The 24,642-nt window shown below is 50.6% G+C and overlaps 11 protein-coding genes across 11 annotated transcripts; 3 read left to right on the forward strand and 8 right to left on the reverse strand.

The window, feature by feature from the left end:
• Positions 1–1,132: 1,132 nt before the first annotated feature.
• A1O9_06579 (uncharacterized protein) lies at positions 1,133–3,523 on the reverse strand (the record flags this gene model as incomplete). The annotated part of the gene is made up of 1 exon (XM_013405789.1): positions 1,133–3,523. A coding segment is annotated over one exon (2,391 nt), but the record flags the coding sequence as incomplete, so codon positions are not given.
• Positions 3,524–4,506: 983 nt separating this feature from the next.
• Positions 4,507–5,405, forward strand: A1O9_06580 (uncharacterized protein; the record flags this gene model as incomplete). Its single annotated transcript, XM_013405790.1, has 2 exons — positions 4,507–4,880; positions 4,967–5,405. The coding sequence occupies 2 exons, from the start codon at positions 4,507–4,509 to the stop codon at positions 5,403–5,405; spliced, it is 813 nt and encodes a 270-aa protein (XP_013261244.1).
• A 353-nt stretch (positions 5,406–5,758) lies between these two features.
• On the reverse strand, positions 5,759–6,894 carry A1O9_06581 (uncharacterized protein; the record flags this gene model as incomplete). The annotated part of the gene is made up of 4 exons (XM_013405791.1): positions 5,759–6,223; positions 6,287–6,607; positions 6,737–6,763; positions 6,808–6,894. 4 exons carry the CDS (start codon positions 6,892–6,894, stop codon positions 5,759–5,761), a joined length of 900 nt encoding a protein of 299 aa, XP_013261245.1.
• Positions 6,895–7,571: 677 nt separating this feature from the next.
• Positions 7,572–8,328, reverse strand: A1O9_06582 (uncharacterized protein; the record flags this gene model as incomplete). The annotated part of the gene is made up of 2 exons (XM_013405792.1): positions 7,572–7,920; positions 8,048–8,328. The coding sequence occupies 2 exons, from the start codon at positions 8,326–8,328 to the stop codon at positions 7,572–7,574; spliced, it is 630 nt and encodes a 209-aa protein (XP_013261246.1).
• A 593-nt stretch (positions 8,329–8,921) lies between these two features.
• Positions 8,922–9,547, reverse strand: A1O9_06583 (AAT family amino acid transporter; the record flags this gene model as incomplete). Its single annotated transcript, XM_013405793.1, has 2 exons — positions 8,922–9,196; positions 9,307–9,547. The coding sequence occupies 2 exons, from the start codon at positions 9,545–9,547 to the stop codon at positions 8,922–8,924; spliced, it is 516 nt and encodes a 171-aa protein (XP_013261247.1).
• A 1,525-nt stretch (positions 9,548–11,072) lies between these two features.
• Positions 11,073–11,514, reverse strand: A1O9_06584 (uncharacterized protein; the record flags this gene model as incomplete). Its single annotated transcript, XM_013405794.1, has 2 exons — positions 11,073–11,272; positions 11,340–11,514. Coding segments are annotated over 2 exons (375 nt in total), but the record flags the coding sequence as incomplete, so codon positions are not given.
• Positions 11,515–12,405: 891 nt separating this feature from the next.
• A1O9_06585 (uncharacterized protein) lies at positions 12,406–12,917 on the forward strand (the record flags this gene model as incomplete). Its single annotated transcript, XM_013405795.1, has 2 exons — positions 12,406–12,515; positions 12,581–12,917. The coding sequence occupies 2 exons, from the start codon at positions 12,406–12,408 to the stop codon at positions 12,915–12,917; spliced, it is 447 nt and encodes a 148-aa protein (XP_013261249.1).
• A 460-nt stretch (positions 12,918–13,377) lies between these two features.
• Positions 13,378–14,628, reverse strand: A1O9_06586 (lipoyl synthase, mitochondrial; the record flags this gene model as incomplete). The annotated part of the gene is made up of 1 exon (XM_013405796.1): positions 13,378–14,628. One exon carries the CDS (start codon positions 14,626–14,628, stop codon positions 13,378–13,380), a length of 1,251 nt encoding a protein of 416 aa, XP_013261250.1.
• A 508-nt stretch (positions 14,629–15,136) lies between these two features.
• On the reverse strand, positions 15,137–16,036 carry A1O9_06587 (uncharacterized protein; the record flags this gene model as incomplete). Its single annotated transcript, XM_013405797.1, has 2 exons — positions 15,137–15,568; positions 15,638–16,036. The coding sequence occupies 2 exons, from the start codon at positions 16,034–16,036 to the stop codon at positions 15,137–15,139; spliced, it is 831 nt and encodes a 276-aa protein (XP_013261251.1).
• Positions 16,037–19,600: 3,564 nt separating this feature from the next.
• A1O9_06588 (uncharacterized protein) lies at positions 19,601–20,671 on the forward strand (the record flags this gene model as incomplete). The annotated part of the gene is made up of 1 exon (XM_013405798.1): positions 19,601–20,671. One exon carries the CDS (start codon positions 19,601–19,603, stop codon positions 20,669–20,671), a length of 1,071 nt encoding a protein of 356 aa, XP_013261252.1.
• Positions 20,672–22,269: 1,598 nt separating this feature from the next.
• Positions 22,270–24,098, reverse strand: A1O9_06589 (uncharacterized protein; the record flags this gene model as incomplete). Its single annotated transcript, XM_013405799.1, has 7 exons — positions 22,270–22,881; positions 23,085–23,112; positions 23,172–23,212; positions 23,272–23,616; positions 23,678–23,697; positions 23,767–23,789; positions 23,839–24,098. 7 exons carry the CDS (start codon positions 24,096–24,098, stop codon positions 22,270–22,272), a joined length of 1,329 nt encoding a protein of 442 aa, XP_013261253.1.
• Between the last annotated feature and the right edge of the window lie 544 nt (positions 24,099–24,642).

Genomic DNA, 24,642 nt, shown 5'->3' on the forward strand with positions numbered 1-24,642 from the left:
TGAGATGTTTTGAAATGCCAGCTCTCAAGCGGATGCTATGTTGGGACAGGGTGGTGGGGAGGACACCAAGGAGTCAAACCCAGGGTATGGGTCGTCGATATGTCTGTCGCTTCTTCAAGTATCTATGATTCCCCGTTAGCAGAACAAGGTCCATCTAATAGCAGAACAGTTATTTTTCGTCAGTTGTAAGAAGGGCTTATTTGCTTCACTATTCAGCCCTATTTCACCTCAGAAGGGATACGGAGGGCTTCAATCGGTATATGGCACTACTTCCACAACTTGTCGTGAATCTTGCTCTACCAATCTGGCTGGATCCAGGTGTCGTGACTCAAGCTCGGAAATCGTCGGTCCGCAAAGTCGCCCTAACAAGGAACCTGGGCACGGCCAGTGAGCTTTTAAAGCAATGTAAAGTCATTTCATATTCATCGCGTTGCCGGCAACAGGGATGCGAAGGAATTTTAGAGATAGTGTGTAATCCTTTACTCGTAACTACGAGTGGCGTACCAAGCCGGGAGTGGGGGAGTCATGTCAGAGGCAACATCCCACTTCCTATAGACAGTCACCTTTACGAGGATGTTATCGTCAAGGTTTAATCACAAATTGGCGAACTGTAGTACTTCTCGTTAGCTAGGGCCCTATCCTTTCCAGATCCTGTCCCGAACCACCCTATCTCACCCAAGTTGACAATCGTGTGAAATCATCCCAGGTGTAGGGCCAGTCTGCTGGCAAGGAAACGAAAAGAGGAGGAAGAGCAAACGCTTCTGTATAGTTGGACAAGTGAATGGACGGGAGATGAGAGACGGTGAGTGGTTGCGGCATCCGGACCCAACACTTTCATCTCATGGCAACATATGTGGTAACCCCTCCTGCTGATTAGTGTAACAAGTGAATATACCCAAGGAAATGAGAGATGGCAAGTGGTCAAGGATCCGAAATGACAAGTTCACCCCACCGCACCATCATATGTCGTATTTGAACGATCTTGAACCCCGAGCCTCTAGTATACCCAGATCCATTTTCTCGCCGTTCTAGGTCTTGCTCCTAACGGCCATTGCTTAAAACGAAAGGTAGAAAGTAAAAGGGGCAAAGAAGAGCCTCAACCGCGTTCCTCAGCTCACCCGAGGTCCATATCGAGGTTCTGCCCCTCAAACCTGCCCTCGATGTAGTCGATCCCAAGATCCTTCAGCTCATTTATCTGGCGCTGGCCGATACTAACTGACTCAAAGCCGGGGGGGAGTCGTCTCCTAGTCTTCAGGTAGAGGATTTTGATGTTGCGCGCTTTGTCCTTCAGTGCTACCTGAGATCGATTCTGCAGCAAGGGTCCGTCTTCATGAATTGCGTCTTCGTGCAGAATGCGTGCCCATTTTGTGCCCTGACGCGCCACCATCTCTATCAGTCTGTCGGATTCCAGGTCATTCCAGGGGATCCGTACTTGAACAGTACGAGGGCCGTAGTAGTCTTTCGACTCCGCGGTCATAGCTCTGGCTTCTGCTTGAAACTCTGCCATTCGTGCGCGTGGGGGTGGTTGGACCTGAGAGAGCGTCGGCGCAGTCGATCGTGGGGGCCGATTGCTCAAGTTCGTTGCTGCTGGTGTTTGACGGGATCCACAGACTGGTTGCGAGGAAGGGGTTATGTTGTCTCCGTCGTCGCCGAAGCCTGCGTCGAGGATGGAGTCGACATCATGAATCCGTGGTGCGAGTTGCTTCCCTGTTGCAGTACGAGAGATCTTTGTTGGCCTTTGGTCCTGTTCGAAATTTTCCTCTTCCTCTTCCTCGTCATCAATCTCCGGTAGGAAAGGCTTAGAAGGTTGTCTTGACCTGGGTTCTCGATCACCAACAGCTGGACCCTGCCACTTTATCTTCCTTGCGTCTGGTTGTCGATCAAGGAACGACCTTTTCGTTACGGCAGGCCTGTTTTCTTTTTCACGTTCAATCGCCTGTCTTTCGAGCGTTTTCATGACCTCGAGGGTTTGCTGAGTGGACGGGGGTAGTTCATCGTCATCATCACCGCCATCGCCATCGTTGAAACTTTCACGAACAGGAGATGGCAAGTTTAGATGATTGGATTCAATTTGACCATCGTTACTGTCTTGCAGTGCTCGATAGTCGTCATCATCGACTGGTGTTGGAGTTTGTTGAATTTCTCGTGGCTCATGTATAGGCGCTTTATTGGAGGGATGCAACCGTAGACCCGATAATTCCAATGTATGCTTGGCCTGTTCTTCCCGAAACTGTCGAATTTCGGCTGAAATCATGCGTGGATTAAGTGGTACTGATACCCTTTTGCTACGGCCTTGAATAAGCGGATCATTCAGAGACGACTGGTGGTTGTTATTCGGGCGCGCTTCGCTTGGTGTGTCTGTAAGGTCATTCCTGGTATCAGCGAGAAGCTTCCCCTTCACATCAGCCTCATAGTTTCTTGAGTCTAGAAGACGAACGATATTCTCGATACCACCCTGCTTGGCGATAATCTCCTTTAATTCTGCCACACGGGCATTACTCCACTTCGCAGTCTGTAAGATAAAGGCAGACCATGGGTATAATTGCTTCAGCTCATCAAGAAGCTCCGAAAGATTGGTATGAATGGTGCAATTCCCCTTTAGTAATTCTAGTCGCGACACCACTGCTTCCAATGAGTCTTCGTCCCGAAAGTCATGTGAGACGGCGTCGTCGTTGTCGAATATCTGGTCTGCTAATTTCCCAGGGCTCTCCAACTGCCCCATACCATCGAGGTCAAGAGTGTAAATGAAGAATTGGGTCATCACCTCTATAGCCAGATTGCGTGTGTCTTCGATAAGCCCGGTAGCAAAGGAGAATTTCCTGTCGCCGACAAAAGCCCTAGGAAAGTTGTTGTACAAATAGGTCAGGAGTGACAGTCGATCCGCCGAAGAACCACTTAATACCTTAACCATTTGTTGAGCAAGGTTTGCTAGATACAGGATTGCGTCGGGCCGCCATCTCCCGTAATTAATGTGATGTAGATCGACGATGCCGGCGAGTTTGCGTACAATCAGTACGGGATTGATGAAGTCGCCTTCTGCAAAAGGCTTCCGACTGTTTTTAAGCTTCTCTGCGCGAATGTGCAGCTTGCGCGGTAACGAGCCGGTCCGAGACATTTCCAGGATGGTGCTATTCAGGCGGTCTTCCTCGGAGATGTCGAAGGATGACAGCACGGCCAACGATTCACTGTGCAAATTGGGGAGATATTCAACAATTTCGTCATGTTCAAGTTCTTTAAGATCATTTTGAAGACTGGAGACCGACTCAGAACTGGCGGACACTGAAGACGGATGATCAAAAAAGTCAGAGTGCTGGATGGATTCCTCTTCATTTACAGTCTCGAGCACCTGATCGATATTTAGAAGATCATTTTGGGCGTCGGTGAGTACCTCGCGGCTGATGGAGCGAATGGGGGTTTTGTTTTGGCGTCGCGCGTCACCCAGTCCCGATTGTGGTGAGGGTTTGGGAGGAGACAGAGGGGTGCTTCGTCTGCTCACCGAGCGAGTATGGCCCCTTGGAGGCATCTTGGGATGGATGGATAGATGAATTGTAAGTCCGCATTGATTCAAGATCAAGAGTTCTAGGGTTACCGACCCTGATGATGTCGACGTGAGGTTGATGGGTGGGGTGTGGACGTGATGGCGGACCTTTGGGTCCACACGTGGAAGCAATCGCGCGATCTTGGCAGACGCGTCACATGCTGAACCACGTGATAAGGCGCCACGTGACTAGGAAGTCATCACCCCCCTTTGGTCCCTACTGGGTGTCACTGCCTACTGGGTGCCTACCTAGGTACGTGTCGACGTCTCGTACGCACTTCTCTTGCTCGGAGTCTCTGTCTTTTTCGAAGGGCAAGTCGTAACGAGGCCCATGATGATACTCACAACAACTTTCCGCCAGCTTGAACACCAACCGCTTCTATCGTCAGCTGCGCGTTGAGAATAGCCAAAGTCATCGCAGGCGGCCTGCATTATAACTGAAAAGGGGCCATGTTCCGTAGCATAAAGGCGATCAAGATAAGCCGAAGCATACCAGCGCCAGGGATACGCCTAGAATAGGGACTGTACTTCCAGAAGGCGAGAAAGAAGAGCACTGCAGGCGGAATACACGCCTTCACGCCGAATTGAAAGCATGATATCCGCCCACCACCTATGCGCGAGGATGCTCGGCCACCGCTCGGGTACAACCTCGACCACTACTCAAACGTATTAACTTTTTCTCCTTCACACGGGCGAATCAAGCCCTATTCCAGCATGGGCTCATCGTTCGCTAGACTTTCTTCCCGCAAACAGAAAACGACCCCCGCGATCCTGACGATCGGCCAAAGCCACCAGTCAACTGCGGGGATGACGAACTTCATTGCTATCTGGAACTCTTCCATTCTTAGCAACATCTTTCCAAATTCAACCCAGCATGTCTTTCATTAAGTAGAAGGTTGGCGTTGCACGGTGATTGCTGTTCTAACGAAGCACCGTCTGCAATTTGCAAGCGACACAAGCGACTCAGCATGTCTCGCCGTGAATCCGTTGGCCGAGTGGGGACGGCATCGCAATCCGACTCATCAGAGCCCGCCATGAGAATGGTGACTGTGGCAGTTCTCCCACCTCGATTACCGTCTGGAATGGCACCACCTACGGGCCTTGGTCCCGCCGACATTTTCTCTTGGAATGAAGCTGTCAACTGGCAACACAATGATGATGTGAAGCAAGAGGATCCAGGCCGCAGAAAAAGCTTCATGCGCAAAGTTGGACTCACCACTCAAAAGAAACGGGCTGGAGAGGAGGACGACCTTCCACCGTTTGTCATGCGCCAGGTCCCTTATGACATATGGAGAAAGCACTATGCCAAAGACAAGGATGGGAATTACTGGGGCACCCATGCGTACGTATGACCCTTTACTGGTTCTTTTTCCCTTCAACGAGGACCCTCGGCCAGGGCACAACTGATCAAGCTGAGTAAACCCACAGACCGGCGGAGGACTGTCTCTTAAAACCCGAGAATGTCCAGAAATGGCGTCTCGATGATCCCACCGCGAAAGGAGACAAATGGACCAGGGGCCAACACGCCTTGCCCGTCTATGCCGAAGCCCAGGCCGAAGGGCCAGCCCCGGACTATCAAATTGATGCAAAGGACCACCCCCAGTCAGTGGGAAGCACCACAGTGGAAGCATGTGACGGGCGTAACACAATGCAGAGCACGCGGCAAACACCCTTCACATCCACTTCGGCCAACAACACCTCTCTCCCATTAGCAAACACAACCCAGCCAGCCAAAAAAACAATTGCAGACAACAAAACCGCTGCAGAAATCATCGCAGACGCGGAAGCCAAACCAAAGCAGAAGATGACGTGGAAGGAGAAGTTTTCCGAAGGTGCTACAATGGCTATGCTGGGCGGCAGTAGTTGACAGTCCGAGGCGGCGGCTCTAAGAAATCTCCGAACTACAATTGTTTGAGACGCTTCCAGGATTTCGCATGTCATGTGTGATAGTTGGGGTCACAAGACTGAAGGTTTCAGCTTCATACGAACGGTAACTGTGTTGATGCACATTCTAACCATTACTCCCAGCTTCCGGTCGGGGGAATAAATGGGGATGATCTGTACTTGGGCTGCTGTTCAAAGTGTATCTCACTTTGAAATCTATTCTATCTTTCATCTCTCCCTTCTGGCTCCCAGGGACCACCAGCACCCCAACCTCTCCCCTTCTACAGGCTCCTCGTCGGTCAGGCCTCGTGGAATCGAATCCCCTCCCTCTTTCAATCACCGGCTCATCAACTCCAAAACCCTCTTACGCCCACCACCCCCCGTCCAATCGTCCCAGCAGATAGCTAGCATGGCTGAATGCCTCCCAATCCCTAGCGTCTTTCCATTGGCATCAAGCATAGGCAAACCCTTCCCTTGCGCATCGCTTGGCCCGATCCCGGTCTTTCCCTCAGCAAGGGCGCGTTCCCAGCGCATTATTCCTTCGAGTTGATACCCCATCCGTTGCGCTGCACGGATGCTCGTCGTGTTCTGCGAGTTGGCCTGCCACTGCACGCGACGCAGGCCCAGCCCGGACGGAAGAGGGTCCAGGCACTGTTGCAGGAGCAGGCCGTGGGCGTGCGTGCCAACGAAGGTCCTTTGGAAGCGCGGGAAGATGACGATCTTTGGAGATGGGGTGTCAGAGGCGTAGATCAACGGTTCATCAATGGATGGACCCTCGGACCCTCTGCGTGGTTTTGGTTTCTCTCCACGCATGCAAGGAAAGGCCAATTTGAGGCATGGAGCCGCTTGCGAAACTTAACTTACATGGCCGACTTCTGTCCTCGAACGGCTGACATCAGTGTTCAAGAGCCCGATAGTGCCTGCAAATGTCCCATCCTCGACCTCGAGATCATCCACATTGTTCGCACCACCACTGATGTCGCCACCTCCTCTCCGCTTGCGGATCGTACATCGTTTGAGGATGATGGCGAGGATGATCGTGCCGTGATCCTGCAGACAACGGACGTCGAAGTGCCTGCGGAACTCGTTGTTGTGGCGAAATGGTCCGAATGATACGTGATCGAATAGTTCGGGGTATGGCAATGTTTCTCTCACGTAGATACTGCAGAGCCGGTCCCAGTCTGCCTGTAAGCTCGGGATTAGTTCAGTAAGGGAGATACTGCATCAGCAATTGGCACCCCACACTCCTCTCTGGTGTCAAGGTGTCGCATCAGTTTACCGCGAGGGCATGCTGACATCCCTCTTCCGACCTACCCGACTTGTCATGATGTCCCAGGACAACTGCACTACGAAGGCAATGGATGAAACGCGGGAACAGAACTCACCTGGAGAGGTATTAGGCTCATCCGGCTGTTCTCTAGCTTTGATATGTCAATCGGTAAGCAGAAACCATAGGGTAGAGCATCCGCCATGTTTCTGCGGGAGAGTCAAGATTAGGTGTACGTTGAATGCTAGTTGACGACCTCAGAAGCATGGAAATTGCACCCACCGAGGCTATGGAAGGACGAAGGCGCTACGGGGAAATAAAGAAAGAAATCGGTAAGAGGGAAGCCGAGTACAGATAAATTTATACTCCTGTCATAGAGGATGGAGCGGAGCCACGTTGGTATTTATACGCCAGTTTCCCCCGCCAAACCGAACGCTACGTGGTGAAAATATCGCAGGGTCGTAGCAAAAGCCTCTCTGTAATCGTGAGTCACCGAAATTCGGCAGATTTAATACCTTTAGTAGCTGGTACCTTCGAAGCTAGTTGTCATTGGAGAACTGCTCCCTTTTCTTGTAGATGTAGTTCGATTATCGTTTTATGTCAACTACTAGCTCTTGGTACCGCTTTAAACAGGTTCGAAAATGGCGACTCAGTATCGACGGGCCAGGGCTCAGATGAGGCTTCGTCATGCATCTTGGTGGCCACACCTTCTCGCTAATAAGGAGAGTTGCCCCTGTTCCGAACGCGAGCCCTGATTCAAACATCAACTGCTTTTTTTTTTTTGAATCCTGGTCAAGTAATCGTGCCTAATGCACGAAAATGCTCACAAATTTTGTTTTCGGGCGATAACTCCCTCCGCCACTTCTACACATGGGCTACTGTCTAGAGGAACGCCCTCATAGCTTTCTTCCAGCCAGGCTGCTTGTCAAAGGTCGCCATATCAATACTTCCACGGCGAATGCCAGTTGTGACGTCCATTTCGCTTGTGCGGACATACAGCTTCCATTCTCGGGAGTAGATTTTCCGACCTAAGTAAAGGGCCAATACGATCGGGGCTGCTAAGTAGTTCTCGAAAAAGGTCTCGGCATCAGGCGATGAGTGGAGTGGGAATAGTGATGTGTAGAATGTGGCGATCATCGCGAGAAAGTTGAGACACATTCCGACATACGATCCGTAGATGCCGAATGCTGCTTGGTAGGGAAGCTGTTCCTTGGTGAATCCGTGAGCGTACCTATAAAGACAACTGTCAGTGGATGATCATCAATGGGAAGCTGGGTGACATGTACCATCCGTGACGGAAAGCTGTGCTCTCGTTAGCAACGTATGGCATGAGAATGAGCACAGATTCACTTACGAACGTGTGCAAGGTCAATGCTGAACCACAAGAAGGAGAAGCTGAGACCGGACAGAGCCAAAAGCCAAGTGAAGATAGTGCCCGAAGCATGCGCTTCTCCGATGTAGGCCAAACAGCCGAAAGTAACTGGATCACGATGCACCACATTGGCCTGCCCTTCTTGTCGACGTACATCAGGAATTTAGGGGCCATGCCTCTGGTCGCAAGAGCCTGCATGGTCCTGGAAGATCCATATGTGCAACTGTTGGCAACACTGATGACGGAGATAGTCACCACTGCGTTCATGACAGATGGCAATCCCTTGAGGCGGCATATTTGATTGCTAGCACAAACGGTGAGGCTTTTGTATTGGCTCCGCTGGCACCTAGAAGGTCAGGGCTGTCCGAGGGGACAATGAGACCGATGATAAATAGCGATACAATGTAGAAAAACGCAATTCGCCAGAATACCTGCCGAGTGGCTTTTGGAAGCGATTTCGCGGGGGTTCTCAGCCTCGGCAGCGGCCAGACCAACAAGTTCAGTGCCACCAAAGGCGAACGCGGCCGTTACGAATACGCTGCCAAAAACGTCAGTTCAGGTCGGAGGATTGTTGATCTTCCCGCTTACGTGCAAAAGCCTTTGAACCCATTCTGGAAAGCACCAGGGTCGTGCCAATAACGAGCTCCAATGTATCCTCGGTCATCAGTTGGCACACCTCCGCAGTTAACTACGATTCCAAAAGATGATGAATCCCAGTACAGCGATGACTTTGATGACGGACAAGACAAATTCGACCTCGCAGTAACCGCGGACACCAAATATTTGTACACCAACGAGGAAGACTAAAAAGATAATAATCCACACACTGGGGTGTATGTCAGTTCGCCAATACTGGATAGTTATTGAAGCAGCCGTAAGTTCGATGGCAGGACCGTTAACCATCCCAAAGCGTAGTCCCAGCCGACAGCAAAGCCCCAGGATGGATCGACGAAGCGACAAATGTAGGTATAGAAGGCCCCATTGACTGGGTACAGCACTGTAAGCTCACCGAGAGCCTGCATTGTACATAGAAGCATGCCGCCGACGATCATAAAGCCGAGAAGGACACTGGCTGGACCACCACTGCGTAGTGCACCACCGGAACCGACGAAGAGACCTGCGCCAATAGACCCACCTGGAAATGCGATTAGTTGAAGTTCCGAGATCATCCTTGCTTCACCACTCCATACTGGCGCGTAGGCCAGGCGTAGCATGTTGAAACTCAAGATCAGGGGATAATCATACCGATGGCAATCATTTGCAAGTGTCGTGACTTCAATTTCTGGGCGAGAGGATTATGTTGCCTATTGACAGGCTCTATGTGGTCTGCGTAGGTGATCTCACGTGCCAACTTCTGCATCTTGGGGTCATTCTGAGCCACAGGTGGCAGATCCTTATGTTCGTAATGGGGAGCTGGTTTCTTGTCTTTTTCCACGAAGTCTTCCCGATGGGATGCATCGTTCGTGTGCTGCGGTGGATCCGACATGCTGAATGATCAAAGGCCTTAGAATGGCAAGGTGCAGAGGAAAGAGGAAGTGAAGAGGTGAAAAACGTGACGGTAGCAGTGGCACAGAAGCAAAAGCATGGTAGAGTGTTATACCCAGTAGACCCTATGTATGTATATGGCTGTCAACCATATATGCACTTGACCTGCTTGGTGCCAGACACAGTAACCGCAGTGATCCGCACGAGAAGCCCTCTTCCTGGTTTTGATCAACCTTGGAGAAATACGACAGAGTATGGTCCAGGAATAACCATTTACTCTACGACGAGGAGTAACGACAGCAGAGGTGTGGACGGCGTGGAGCGTGTGGTATCCTGGCTTAGTCTGGAACGTTCATTGTCTTGTGAGGTTGCGGGGGGGCGTTGAGCATGGCCCGTCTAGACAGAATGTGGAAGTCAACCAGGAAATCAACTTCAACCATCCCAGTCAATTAAATCGTTGTAGAGGGATGGTCGGCCTATCACTGGCTTCACGGCTTCGCCCAGCAGGTTTGTGTTGCATCAATCATTTGGGACGGGCATCAATCCGTTGGTATCCTCTGACGCGTAGCGAATATCTGTGCTCTGTTTGGCTGTTACAATTCGATTCAGACTCACTGGGGATCTCTGTTGCATCTGCATGAAATACGGACTTCACACTCTCGATCTAACGTGCCTCGTAAGAACAAGAAATTAAGCTGCAAGAGCCCTCGAATTGTGAGACAGCAACAACGTGGCAGCGCACGGTTCAGAGCAGACATTGGTTCCTTGGTCGAACGGTTTCTGTCAGCTTTGACGCATCTTACCTTGCACGAATAGTGCTCTGTACCCCCCCGGGACTCTGGTTTGGTTCTGACCGACCGCCAACATTATTCTTGAATAGGCCACGTGGAGACCAAGACCTGCAGCTTTACAGCCAGGCTTTCCACTCAACAAGCAATACATAGAATACTCGAGATGCTCTGGTGCTTCTTGAACTAAGCTTCGGCCCAGCAAGCCAGGTAACATGGCTCTTCTCCATTCCCCCATTTCTCTGCCACTTGGTTTCTGCACGATGCCTTGGCGGTTGAGTAATGAGAATCCAAAGATCGGCAGTATCAAGTCCAAGACGGAAGGTCGGCGAGCTCAAAGGATGATATGGGTGGAGACTCGTACGGTTCCTCAGCAAGACGAAATGGATTTAGTTCGACGTTTCGCTTGGTCACTATATCGGCTACCACAGCTTACAGCTGCCTTACTAGGTGGGCGTCGCAAGATGGGCCGACCCCTTGACAATTATGGTAACGGGTTTGCTATAGACAGAACAATTTTAGCTTTTCTTGCCCTACTGGCCTAGTCATGGTCCAGCCCATTTGCCTCCATAAGCTGGTGCTTTGAAAGCACGAGCACGGATTTGACCGTGGACGTTGGCGCAGGACTCCCAGGTAGTGGCCATCGCCGCACGTGGCTTGCATCCAGCCTGGCTGGTCTTACATTGACGCACATAATACCGAACGCAAATGGACCTTGAGTCAATTAATTCAAAGTCCTTTCTCAGCTATCCTGGCAAAGATCCCAGTTGGATTGAGGTAAGTTTCCGCGCGAAACAACTTGGGTCTCTCCCCGTCCTTCTGCTGCCGCAGAAAAAACACGGCAAATCCCGGAATTTCAATCACATCACGGTTGGGGTCGTCGCCTTTGACGAGATATCGGATGGTTGCCGCCTGGTAGATCTTGGATTCGACCACATCTGGAAAGACAAGGTCAGAAAAAGGGTCGTAGGTACCACTTCACATTGCTCAAGCAGGCAGCAATACCAAAGTAGAGGACCTCATGGGTCATAAGATCAAGCTTTGCAAAGACCATCTTGAACATCGCCCTGACATCCGTGCCGTGGATGACTGGATTGTTGGAATACTGAAGGCTGATATCTTCTGTGAAGAAATCATCAAGCCATCGGTCCGCATCCAGTGCTGCACTTCCCGCGTGAAACTAAAGATACACAGCCATATTAGTCGGACCCAAGTGTCTCTTGGGCGTAGGATGCTCACGTCTTGCAACCATTTCGAAGCGGAATCCCTGTCCAATGCCATTGTGGAGGTAAGGAAGGTAGATGTCGTTCGTTCTTGTGTGGTTCTTTGTTGAATTTGTGTCCAAAGCTTTAACCGTGTCTTGACTTGAACATGGAAGTCCTTTTTGCTTCAATATAAAGCGCCTCAACGATTTGTAAGCGACCGTTCCTCAGTGTTAGGCCATCTGTGAACCGCCATATCATTAACGTCTTTACGAGCTTTGAGCTTTGGGCGTCGGGATTGGTGATTCCTATTGGTCGAGAGATCGGGATTGTTCATCTCTATTGGCTTGTCGTGTCTGAAGCCGTGGACCTCAACTTGTCGTTCTTTATGGCGACTTACCTTGAGCCGGCTAGACGCTAACCCTCGTCAAGAGCGTTTAAACTGTCACTCGACTCACAGTCGTCCGTACATAGCTGGGCTGTTTCGGGTTTCCGAGCCAAAAATAGGATCTGACGCTCATTCGACTCTTTTGCAGGGAGTTCTAAGGTTGAAAACACCTGCAGGCTCCAGAGACTGGAACAAAGTTCTTCCAGGCAGTAAACTCTTCGACCGTTAATCCGATCCGCCTTGGCATGAGCCACGAGGGGAGTGACGCCGCGACTTGAGATCCTCATCCGACACTTTCAACTTATGCCGACTTACACAACCACCTGTACTCGTAACTAGCCATCGCTTCTCCCTGCAACCTGTCTTTAAAGCAAAGAAACAGTCTACTGACGATACGCAAAGACCCCTCATCAGCAGGTGTTCTCTAAACCACCAATATCCGACCAGACCCAACGTCCCCAATTCCAATAGATCGGCCAACATGGCACCCGCCGATGGACCCCGACCTACCGACAAGAAATCACCCACCAGCACCTCATCCTCATCTGGTTCAGCAAAATACATCTCCTCATCGGGGCACGTGCTAGAAACGTAAGGCTTGCATCCCCCTTAACAACTCCTCCATCTGTACCCGATTGACCCCCCAACTCGTTTAGGCCACCCCTGTCCGCACGCTTCACACGCACCTTCGACGACATCTACAACTTCCTAGGCCTGTACATCGTATCACTGCTTAGCCTGGACCCCTATACGGCGGCGCAGAACAGCCAGTTCAATACCCGCGGCCGGCCCAATGCATACCAGGATCGTACCAGGTGGGCTGGTGGTGTGAATCGCACCGGCGGTGGCGCTGCTGCGGGTGCTGCGCCAAGAGGTGGTGGTGGCGGCGGTGGAGGAGCAGGAGGTTCGAATGGGTTTGGAGGTGGCGGGCCGGGGAGAAGAATTGGCACCGTTGAGGATGTGAGGGCCCCGGAGTGTGGGAGCTGTGGTTGATGATGCCCCCGCTGCTGCGATGATGGTAGAGGATAATCAACGATACCTTTTTGGAAAGAAGAGTCACGATGGGATCTCTAGTTAGCGCCTGGAGTTGGTCTCACCCGGCGAATGAATGGTTCGTATTCGGATTCTGGCAGCGGAAGCTTGTCGAAATGGGGGCTTTGGGAGTTGACCGAGGGAATGGATGTAGAAGAGGACTACTTAGCATGAGAGAACCTAGCGAGTCCAAACTGGCCTCCTTAGATGATGGCATCATGATTATATTTCGTTAAATGGTATTGGTACCACTGAGCTATAGGTTGTCATTGGTTGACAATGGCCTCAAACACAGTGAATGGGATGGCGACCTAGGACGATGCCTCTGTTGATCCCTGTACATCAAAGCATCACGAAGTAATACATCCGTGGTCCGCAACTCCAAACAGGATCAAAAAAGGTTCTTCAACCGCCATACTCATTATATCGTCGATGCATCGACCTTAATATCGCCAGCGAGATCTGCCGTAGCTGTCTCTGCTCTTCCAGCTTGTCTCTTCTTGAGTACATTTTCGATGAATGCCTCGCCCGCTTTGTAACTGCTGCGAACGAGTGGTCCACTGGCCACGTACAAGAATCCTAGTTCCAAAGCACGAACCCTCCAAGTTTCAAACACATCAGGTGTTACATACTCATGCACGGGCATGTGTCGCTTGGTGGGCCGCATATATTGGCCAAACGTGACCACATCGACGTTGACTTTTCGAAGTTCTCGCAATGCATGCCACAGCTGCTCTTCAGTTTCGCCCAATCCTAGCATGATCGATGTTTTGGTGATCAAGCCCGGCTTCGCCTCCTTTGCTGCCTTGAGAACCGATAGTGATTGTCGGAACGTAGCTCGACGATCGCGAACTTGAGGCGTCAAGGCCTCAACAGTTTCGACATTATGGGCGTAAACATCCAAGCCCGAGGTTGCGACTAGCTTGACCATTTCAAGGTCTCCGGCATAGTCACCGGTCAGACATTCCACCAGAATTGTAGGAGCCTTCGACTTGATCTTGCGAACGGTTTCGGCGAAGTGATGGGCACCACCATCCGCAAGATCATCCCGGTCCACACTGGTGAGAACAACATAGCCCAGACCCCAACGCGACAATGCTTCAGCTGTATGCTCTGGCTCATGTGGATCTAGAGGAGGAGGCGCCTTGGATGTCTTGACACTGCAGAATCGACAACCTCTGGTACAGGTGTCCCCCATCAACATAATAGTTGCTGTGGCTGCAGCCTTGCTACTGCCGCCCCAACAGTCGGAGATGTTGGGGCAGCGTGCTTCCTCGCAAACAGTGTGCAGGTTCAGGCCTCGCAGGTCATTTTTAATCTTCTTGTAGGACGAACCATCTGGAATCGGCGTCTTGAGCCAAGACGGTAGACGAGTAATCTCCTTCTGTTTTCCTCTGGGTCCCACGAGAGCAGTCTTCAGTGCATAAGCTTCAGTGGGCTTCAACGGTGCATCTAAACCGGAAACAAAGTCTGAGAATGAAGGACCAGTATTGAGCTTGTCGGCAAAGGCCGTTGGTCGAATCCGAGGTTTCGTAGGAGTCAAATCGTCGGTTGTGGTGGCAAATGTCCTTGAGCCCGTTGAGGATGCAGTGTATGAGGGGAGGAAGATTCTGAAAGGTGATTGCCAGACCTGGCCATTGAGGCATTGACGCCTTGAAATTGTTGCGGCCATCTCTCACGAGGAATGCTAGAAGTAAACGGGGAGGTGGTGAGGCGGGAGGGAGGTTAGATGAACGCAGGGAATGACATGTACGAAATGAGATGAGAATCGGTGAATCGACGACTTCTCCGACACAGCAAGATCGCTCAACACGCCGGGCCAGATCGGCTAGCCGCGGACACACGTGATATATGCTTCATGCCGCTATAATTTATCTTGGCACTGATATTGGCCAGCCATACAAAGCAGCAAAATGTACCAAAGGGACCGAATACCTTGTCCTCGTACAAAAGTTTGCATTTTGTGACAATGCCTTAGGTCATGGGTATGACAGGTTAATGATATGGACACTCAGCCTGGTGATCAATGCCGCGTATTAACAGAGCCGCTTAAAACATCAAGTGATAACCTTCATTTGTCCTTCAAACAAGAGTAATTCTTGGGGCATCTCGATCGACAAATCTCCATCTGCAAAACACTCAACTGGCCATCTGGATGGTACACATCAACGTATTCTTTCTCATGGCGATACAATATCCTCCACGCCTGTCATAAATCTTGCACTCGCTCTAATCAACGTGCGCAAGATGTCGAGCTCAGTTTCGTCTCGTGGAGCGTAGATCAACAGAAACGTGTCCCCGATGCCACAGATGAACTTCTTGCCGCCAAGCCACCATGGTTGAGTCCTTGCTAGTCGGTGGCGCTGAGCCCATCTTTTCTCAATCACCACTTTGGCATCCTGTGGCGACAGGTAGAGATGGAGTGAAGTGTCGCCATGAATGTGACCCAACTCCCCTCTAGACGCAATCACCACTTCCGAGACTTTGCTTGAATTGGCAAGAATGGAAGGATGGACAAACAATGCAAGGTGATGTTTCTCAAAACTGGACACCTTTTGTTGAAGGATATTAGGATTTTTGTGAACCACCGAAGTGAACAAAGAGAGGACACGCTAATCCAGGTTAGCATGACTGTGGGTGGCACGTAGACCAAACCAAGACGATGCCCTGGCTTGACTCACCTTGTTCATTTCTTGGGTTGGACATTGGCTGAATTGTCTCTGGGGAGCAATGCCACGGATGTCAGGTCTCTGTCCTTGGCGATCAGGTAAGCCTTGGATATCCTTGTGAGCACCATCCGGATAGTCTCCTGTCCACACAGTATCACGCTCGGCTAGGGTGAACGGCTTGAGCAGAAAAGTGACAGACAACCAACCGTAAACATTGTAGGGGGTACCGCCTCGGCCCAGAGCCTTGAAAGCCTGGTAGTCCTTGACACACCAATTGAGGCCATGGCAAAGGAAGGTTATAACACCAAGGACAAGCAGGTAGGTGGGTAAATAGTGGAAGGAGGAGGGGGAAGAGCGAGAGAAGGGAGTCAAATGAAGGTCGCTGATGTTGTCAGGGGTGTATACTTCCATGGCGGCAGATGAGAACAGCAAAGCGACGAAGTACGAAGTACAAAGTACAAGAAGGAGTTGAAGGACGATCAAGTCTGGCGTGGACAGGAAAAAGGAACGATATGAAGTACTTCTGAAAGGGCGCTGGAAATAGTGCAAGGAGGAGTACCGGTCATCGGTCAGATTGAATGGCGTGGAAGAGAGCGAGAAGGGCTGAAGGGAGGATATTTCCTCGAAGGGATGGAAGCATGTGGCCTCACGTTGCCTGATGGAGGAGCAATCACAGGAGAGATGAGAAGAAGGAACGTATCGGATGACCTACCGTCCCAGTTTGGTCAAGCATCTGGCGGAAGTTGGGCCAAAAAGCCAGCACGAAGCTGCATTGCATGGTGACGGAGGATGAAACGGGTCACATTATCAGAGTATGGGGGCCTCTTATTTGTGCAGTGGTAGAGTGAAGCTGGGTGACGCACGCAGGGCAATGAGGGTTTTCTAAGCACCAGCAGCAGTCCGAAGACACCAGGCCATGCGTGAGGTCATTTGGACACTCTCTACTTTTTCTCGTAAAGCGCAGAGGGGTGCATTGCGCATCGGGCGGCTTGGCGGGGTTGGTTTTCTCAAGATAGAATCTCTCGCCTGTTCCGCATAGCCTATACAGCAGGGCGGCGTAGGCTAGCAGCATGAATGAATTGAGCATGCCAGAGGAAGCCTTTCTGTTTTTGAGCACATAGTAAACAATGATGGAAGTCTGTGTACCTAGGTAGGCACAAAACTGAATGTTTTGATCGAAATTCGAGGCGACAAAATAAGACTGGGTAGCCCACACCAAGACGCAGACATCCCACGAGAACCCGGTCAAACCGGTTCCAGAATCAGGTACCCGGGGCCTAAGGTCAAGGAACTCGTGACTGGACGTGGGGAGAGAGTGGGATGTTAACCAAATCAAAAGCAGTGCGGATGCATTTCAGCATCATTCTACGGATAATTCCCAAATCTTTCCCCAAGCTGATCAGAAAGCGGATCACTGCCTCGTACCAGGGGATCCCTTAGACCGGGGTTGAGTTCGAAAATCGTGGGGAATAGTTGCCAGCGTACCCAGGACGATGTAGCTGGAAGGGAGACGATGGAATGCTGACTCCAAAATGGACATACCAGCTGACCAGGGGGAGATCGGGCTACAGGACGAGCAAGACAAGACGGGAAGAATCAAGAAGTAACGAGAAATGGGGATGAGTCTAGTGGCAGGGTTACATTCCCGGCAAGGGAAGACTGGCATGTAGAAAGAGGGGAATTAAACAAACCCCGACGAAGAAGGGCAAAGGGAACGACTGGGGCCAGTGTTCAATCAGCAGAAACCCCATGTAAGAAAGTAGGAGTGTGCGTGCCACATGTTCAGTTGGGAGAGGAGAGCGAAGAGCGAAGAGAGAAGAGAGAAAGCGAGAGAAGAGAAAGAGGAGAAAAGGGCTGCATTGAGGGGCTGCAGGTAGAATCCGGGGAACTAATGCTGTGTCAGGTCAGACGATGGCCTAATAGGCGAGACGAGGATCATTGTGGCATGATGATCTCAGTAGAAGACACCAGCGATCACAGCATGTGCGGTGATGTGCAACGAAGTCGCAATCACATCACCGCAGAGGCTGAGGCTGGGGACGAGGACGAGGACGAGAGGAGGGAGTGTTCGGCCACGTTGACAGGATGGAAATCAAGATAGATGAGCGGAAAGAAATGAACGCCATATGGTGAGGAGAGTCCTGTTGAAATCTCGTTTCTCGCCATCCTACAATTACCTCAGCGTGGGCGTCAGACCTCGCACGGCTAAGGGTGTGGGTGGGTGAGTCGGTGGTGGGTGACTGATGTTGGATGAGTGGGCGGCCGCTGACCAAAGCTGGCCAGCGGTGGCTGAGAAAAGAGCGCAACAAAGAAGCGGCATTTTCCAGTCATGCGAGGCATATTATTTACTATTGTACGGAGGATTGCCAGAGTTGGGGATTCGAGTTTGTCCGTCACTTTAGTAGAATGACAGTCAAATGGCAACAAATGACGGACAGAGCATTTTCACGAACGTCATGACACTAGCCACTTTTACAGGCTTAATATAGCGCTAGATGCTAGAGGCTAGCGCTACGTAGGTTATTCTGTATTAAAATCTACTAGTAAAGCACTTTACGAGTAATACGGAGTATAGATATCTTCATGCATCACATGGCTACACTTAAGTAGGACCTGTCAGTGACAAAACGCTGTGATTTTAGAATAAATGACGGACTTCTTGGCGCCAATATAAATGACAGACAATGTCTGTCACGTCCTATCTGTCACACACATCCTAGGCAGAGGACGTACTATTCTGCTTGCTGTAGTTGTCCTGCTGTCATTATGTAAGGTACTCCGTGCTCAGGGTCAACTCGGTACCAGGTACATCCTCGTACATGCCTTCCTCAGCACTTGGTGCTGTCTGGAACCGCCGGCTCAATAAATAATGCATTCGTCACTCCTCCCTACGGCGTATCTCGTACCAACCTCGCCGCTAACAGCGGGGTTCTTCCGTGCCACCGGCAAAAAGATTTTCCTTCCGACCGGGCGCAGCTGCGCTGGCCACAAGAATTAATGATCCTGGCCCAGTTCAGCCGCCCAAACAGATGCCTGGAACGCTGAAACGCTGTCGCTAAACAGAAAGGAATTCTACCGCTGATGCCTGAGGTTTCATGCAGTATCGCAGACTCAAAGCCTCTCACTCACATTCATTATTGTTGACAATTCAGATGGGCAAGTGGCACGGTGCCCTTTCAACGATAAAACTTCACAACCCTCGCCTACCAACCCGATTACTTCCAATCACTTCCTCGACCTGCGTCATTCTCGCCTGGTGTACCTCGTGCCTCGTGCCAGAGTCGGGGCCCGCCCCCAAGCAGTCAAGGCTCAACCTTCTACGCCCGGATTTGCCGAGTCTGGGAGTAAAACGGTCTCCTGTTCGGAATTCAGCGTCTCGCCGCATCACCAATTCCCACCCATCTGTCCAGTCATCCATCCTTCAAACTACCATCAACTGTGCACTTCTCTGACATTCCGCCTATCTATACCGCTCATCCATCATCCATCCACCCTTCTTTTCTCCACCGCCTTCCTACCGAGCCCAGCCTTAACAGCCTGACTCGCCCTCTCCAGCTCTACCACGACTAACTGGTCCTGCTGGCCGTCGATCCACCCATCTTTACTCCACCAACTACATCGACGCGGATCCTCTATTTCCTGGCAACTTTTTTTCTCTGCATTGCTCCTTCAACCACCTTCCTCGTCTTCTTCCTCGCACCACAAAGAGACACAATCAATCCGACAGACATTGAACTCTGCCCACCGCCTCACCTCTTCTGGTCAACTCCCTTCACCGTGGCTTCCCCAAGTCTGCAGACTTGGTCATCCTCGATCCAATACCATCTTCACAGCCTCAGTGAACAAATCCTGCCGCTCGTCCCTGCTCAATTCCACAGCAACATCCATTCAGCATTAACCACTTACTCAACCGCTTCCTATACTACTGTTGCCGCTCTTCTCCTCTCGCTTCTCTTCCTTCTCTGCCGCTCCCTCATGAGTGCCTATGGCTATGTCGCCCATGGTGGCAGAGGTGGGGGGTCGCCTTATACCAGTAACATCGTCGATTCGTACCCGCGCAACCTGTCTGGCCACTTTGAATACATCGATGCTGACCAAGGCATCTTGCAAGATCCACATCGCCCCTCGGTAGCCAGACTTCACTCCAATCTGGAAGACCCCGAAGCGCCTGATGTTATCCTGATTCGATATATGGCCTCCATCATCCCCGTCGAATTTCCCCCTTACTCAATCAGCGAAGAAACTGCATATGTTGGTCAGCTACGACAATCGGTTGCGAACTATCTGCAAACCGATCCAAGAAGAGTCAGGCTGGTGTATAAGAAGCGCGACCTGAAACACGACAAATGGCCCCTGAGGAAATACAATATGAAGCAAAATAGCGAAGTTGCCGCCATCAAAACAGAGAGTATGCTGGACTACAGCGACAGGGATAGCCATTCATCCAGTGGAGAAGATACAGAATCATCAGTCAGCAACGTCCGCCGACGGCCCCGCGCCCTTTCGTCTGTTCGACATCGAAGCGATGAGCAACTCCCACGACAGAGTGATTACCGACCCGCCGCAGATTCGGCATTTCTCAGTCCAAATGACCATGCCCCGTCTCCCATAACTTCGGAGCGACAATCTCGCTCAACTTTTCAGCCTGAACTTGACGAACGATACTATCGCCGAGAACCTTCACGCACAAGAGGAACATCTCCGCGCCCGGCACCCACATCACCGCCAGCGCCAGCGCCACCTCAAACACCTATTTTTCCTCCAGCCGATCCTCATAGCCCTCTTGGCAAATTGCAAGCATTATCCAATACGTTCCATATGCAGTGGCTACCTCTATGTAAAAAGTTCATCAACTCTCCTCCCTCAGATGCTGCAACAAGGGCCAAAGAGCATCGTAGATTGAGCGAAAGCGTCATGCAACATATTACACTCAAGGCGGATGCGATTGATTTGGAAGGAAATGGGGATGCCCGAGCGCTCAGAAAGGGTTTGATCAACGAAGTCAATGAGATTATGAAGAGATTAGATGCCCTGGCGCGGTCATGATTTTCGGCTTCCTGTTCGGTTTAAGAATTTGCATTGTTGCGGCGTAAATGGTTGTGGTTGAAAAGGCGGACGATGATGGCATATGAAATTTGGACGGCACTTTCATGCGAGTAATGATGCCATGGTTTTGCATGCATGCATATTCCTCCTTCAAGATTTGGCAGCGGGGTTTGACGATTCATCTTAACTGACGGATGGATGCTCATTGCGGTTGTGTTCTTCCAACGAGAGCTTTGGCGTAAGGAGTTGCATAGAACATTGATTTATGGTGTACTAATGGAGAGGTGGATTTTTTTTTTGGCTATGGCCAGTCAGGGTCGCACGCGCATCTCGAGATGATGCCGGATATAGCATGGAGAGACGGCGAATGCATGGTTCAATCCCGATTGCATATGTCTTCAATGCTCTCTTTTCTTCCCATTCCCGAATTCATGATTCAGTCATTCGCAGTGCTTCCAAGATTTCGACACGTGTGCCTATCTATAAAGGAAATTGAAAAGAATCACAACAAGCAAACCACCGCTTATACACAGCACCTGGTCCAAGATATACCAGACTAACAACAGACATAATCACAATCAATAATCCCACAGATCACTCCAATACTCAGCAGCAGCGATATTCTCGATCTCCGGGGACTGGTCGATACGCGTTGCCACATCGTTTCGACCCACATCGGCCGAGGCTGATGATGCTCGATGCAATCGAGACGGACACTGAGACGGCAGCACCGTGCTCAGCACCTCCCTCACTGGCTCGGAACGATAGCGCGGCCCGTCGCCGAAACAAATAACCCTTGGTGCAAATGTCTTGATCACCATGGATAGAAGTTGCTAGGACTATGAGGAGAAGACATTACCATCGCAGCGGCGATTGGAGCAATCCCTAGTTTGACAATTCGCTTGGCTATTTGGAACTATTGCTGTGGCGTGTGGAGAATGTTCTAGACTTCTTTTCAGGGAGAGGGTCGACAGAGGACGATGGAGACGAAGGCAGCGAGGACGATTGATTTCATCATACCTCCAATACTTTGGGGGATTCTAATCCGCAATCTCAGACTAAGGCTGTGAGATTGGCATTTGGAACGGGGTTTTTAGGCTCCGCCCCGTCGTCCTGTATAGCAAGATGCTGACTGGAATCCCTGCATTGAACGCATATCAGTCCTCGATGCTGTGGGTATTATTTCTCAAGTGCGACATGATCTAGGCCCCTCCAGTGCCCAATGCAAATGCAGGTTGTACTGTGTGTTAGTGGACTAATCTATCGGTCTATTATTTACATCTTGGTTGTATCAATACTGTAGAAGCTGGCAACCCTACCCTAGAATTCTGTATCTGTCCGTATTTTGTTGTACCAGTACCCGTAGATAGCTGTCGAAGCAGAGGATCTGTCGGGCTGAAAATGATCTGCTGCAATGGTATCTTTTCACAATGCTTATTACTTCCCCTGGTAACAAAAAGAAATCCCGGTACATTTTACACCTTTTGCGTAGTTGTGAAAACAGGCTTTGCCGCTCGACGGAACATCAAACATAATCCCTCGATGCTTCAAATCACCGGGCCGCCAAGGTCAAGCAACCCACAAGCTTGAGCTTCATTTCATCTTGATGGCTTCAATTCGTTGGTGGACCCGGTCTCACTCGTACCGCGACTGACATCACCCATGGCAGTGTTGGTGGAAGGGGTGACACTTCCACTGCCATCGACACCCTTGGTCGTGACTATCGTCTCCATGGCTTTGACAATGACATTTTCGTCCACCCTTCGTCCGCCGCCCTTGACGAAGTCAATAAAACCCATCTCATGAGTTTCTCTTTGGCCGTCATCGAGTTCGTCTTCCTCATCCTCAAAATGCGCGTGACTGCGTTGGTATCGACGTTGAGATTCGACGTCGCGAGCGGCGTGGTCGCCGACCGAGATCCAGGCTGAGTAGTTCTTGACTGGGTCTGGACTTGTAACGCCATCCATTCGGCGGTCTGTCGTCACCGTAATGGTGTCTATCGCACCATCCTGGGCATTTCGCCCTCGGCTGGAGTGCCGCTTGTCGTCCTTTCCGCCTTTGTGATACCAAGACCTGCTGACTCCAGTCGAGTTGGGATCGGCGCTGGATGTGTGTGGCCCGCTACTGCTGCCTGGTCCCGCATGATTGGGCGCCTGAGCGACTTTCGTGATGAGCTCAGCCATGCTCATTTCGATATTAAGTTTGACGATCTAGAGCCCAGCAAAGTCAGCTTTATTATCCTGGAGGGGATTTGTATCAACAACTCAGCCCTAGGCACTGAGGGGGGCCAACGAGATGATGCAGTGCGAATCCCTCAAGTGTGATGTTCTGCTGCAAACCAAGGGGATCCAAAGAACATTGACCAAAAGATAGACATCGTGGACAGCGGCAGGAACTACTGAACAGAACTTACATAGGCGATGGGGTGAAACTGCATATAACTAGAAAAGGAACAGTCAGGATAAACACCAATAAATATCAGTTTTCATGATCGACGTACACGAAAGTGTTCTTCATGCTCATCATGGCAATGATAAGAACCTGAATTGGGTCAGCTCGTCTCATGGTGTACGCTAAAGGACAGGTGGCAGTCGACTTACATCCATGCTCAATGAGACAATAACAATGGCGGCGTTGAATCTGAACAATGGCTTGTACTTGGACATGCCACGTGCCATCAATTTGTTCTTCACAAGATACAGGAAATACATATTCAACGCGGCATCGACGATCAAGTAAATCCCCTTCTCGCAACGGTCCCAGACTTCGTTAATGTGAATATATCGCTCACTGACCTGCAGGCGAGCAGGAATCCAAATGCAATAAACTGAGATGTTGATGGCAGTAATCAATCCTGCAGTGCCCCATTTGATATACGCGACTTTTCGTTTATTGGTAATCAGGAGGTTGATCCGGTTTATAATGATCTGAAGAAGAAACTGTACCTGGTGAGTCACCGAATATCAGTACTGGTACTCGAGATTGGCGATGGGAGAGGATTCTTACTTGTAATGCCCATAACGTTACTGCGAAGCAGGACCGAAGTTAGCTCAGAACTAACCATTGTATTGCTTGAAGACCAGAAAGTAACGTACGGATTGAGAAAAAGAAAGCGAAACTGAAAACGCATTAGCGATTGGTGGTTCCACAGTTCGGTCCCAGCAAACCTAGGATTGAAGAAGTGGTCTATGTAAAACCAGCATATGAACCCGAAGATAGTCGAAACTAGCATCTCTCCCCATATGAGCGCGACATATGTCGTGACCCGATGGGCTCGACGCCAGATCGTAGCAGTCTGCCGCCCAGCCTTCACCGAGGTCAGGAAGCTGAATCCCAGTGTGAATCCCCACGCTAGACTGGCCACGCGAATATCAGTAGGAGAAACGGCCTCTGGGGTATAGTTTGACGACAAAAAGAGAGAGCCCATGGTGCATAAGAAATGATGCTGAGCTTGTAGCACGATGCGGTAGAGAAAGAACAAATGGTATATGATCTAAACGGCAAAAGACGCAACAATATTAGTAAGGAATGAAGAATTCGGGACGAGGCATGCGGATGTCCAATATCGATAAGTGTTGAGGGGATACTCCCTGACTCCCTGTTGAAACCCTACCTTACCAAGGCTGTAGAAGCTGGCCAAAGTGCAGTATTTATGGGCCAGCCTGACGGGAGTCGGTCCAGTCCTTCCGGGAGAGGGTCACAGATTCGAGGGCATTTGAGTTTGTCTCTTTGATTCGTACGCTGTGGCGAAAAGAATGTCGATTGATACCAAGATGAATTAGGCCTCCCAGCAATACTCAGGGGCCGCCCACTTGATTCCCTGGAGAAAGAGGATGCCGTGGAAATCCATGCACAAAGTTCTCCGCCAGAATACGAGCGTGCACCTTGAAGCAAGGTAGGCGCTGTGAGAAGTCCCTAGACGTACCAAAACCAAGCCCAGCATTGCAAATAGTGCTCGCATTTGGAGGAAA

Source organism: Exophiala aquamarina (assembly GCF_000709125.1).
Source record: "Exophiala aquamarina CBS 119918 chromosome Unknown aczIA-supercont1.4, whole genome shotgun sequence".
Taxonomy (NCBI): domain Eukaryota; kingdom Fungi; phylum Ascomycota; class Eurotiomycetes; order Chaetothyriales; family Herpotrichiellaceae; genus Exophiala; species Exophiala aquamarina.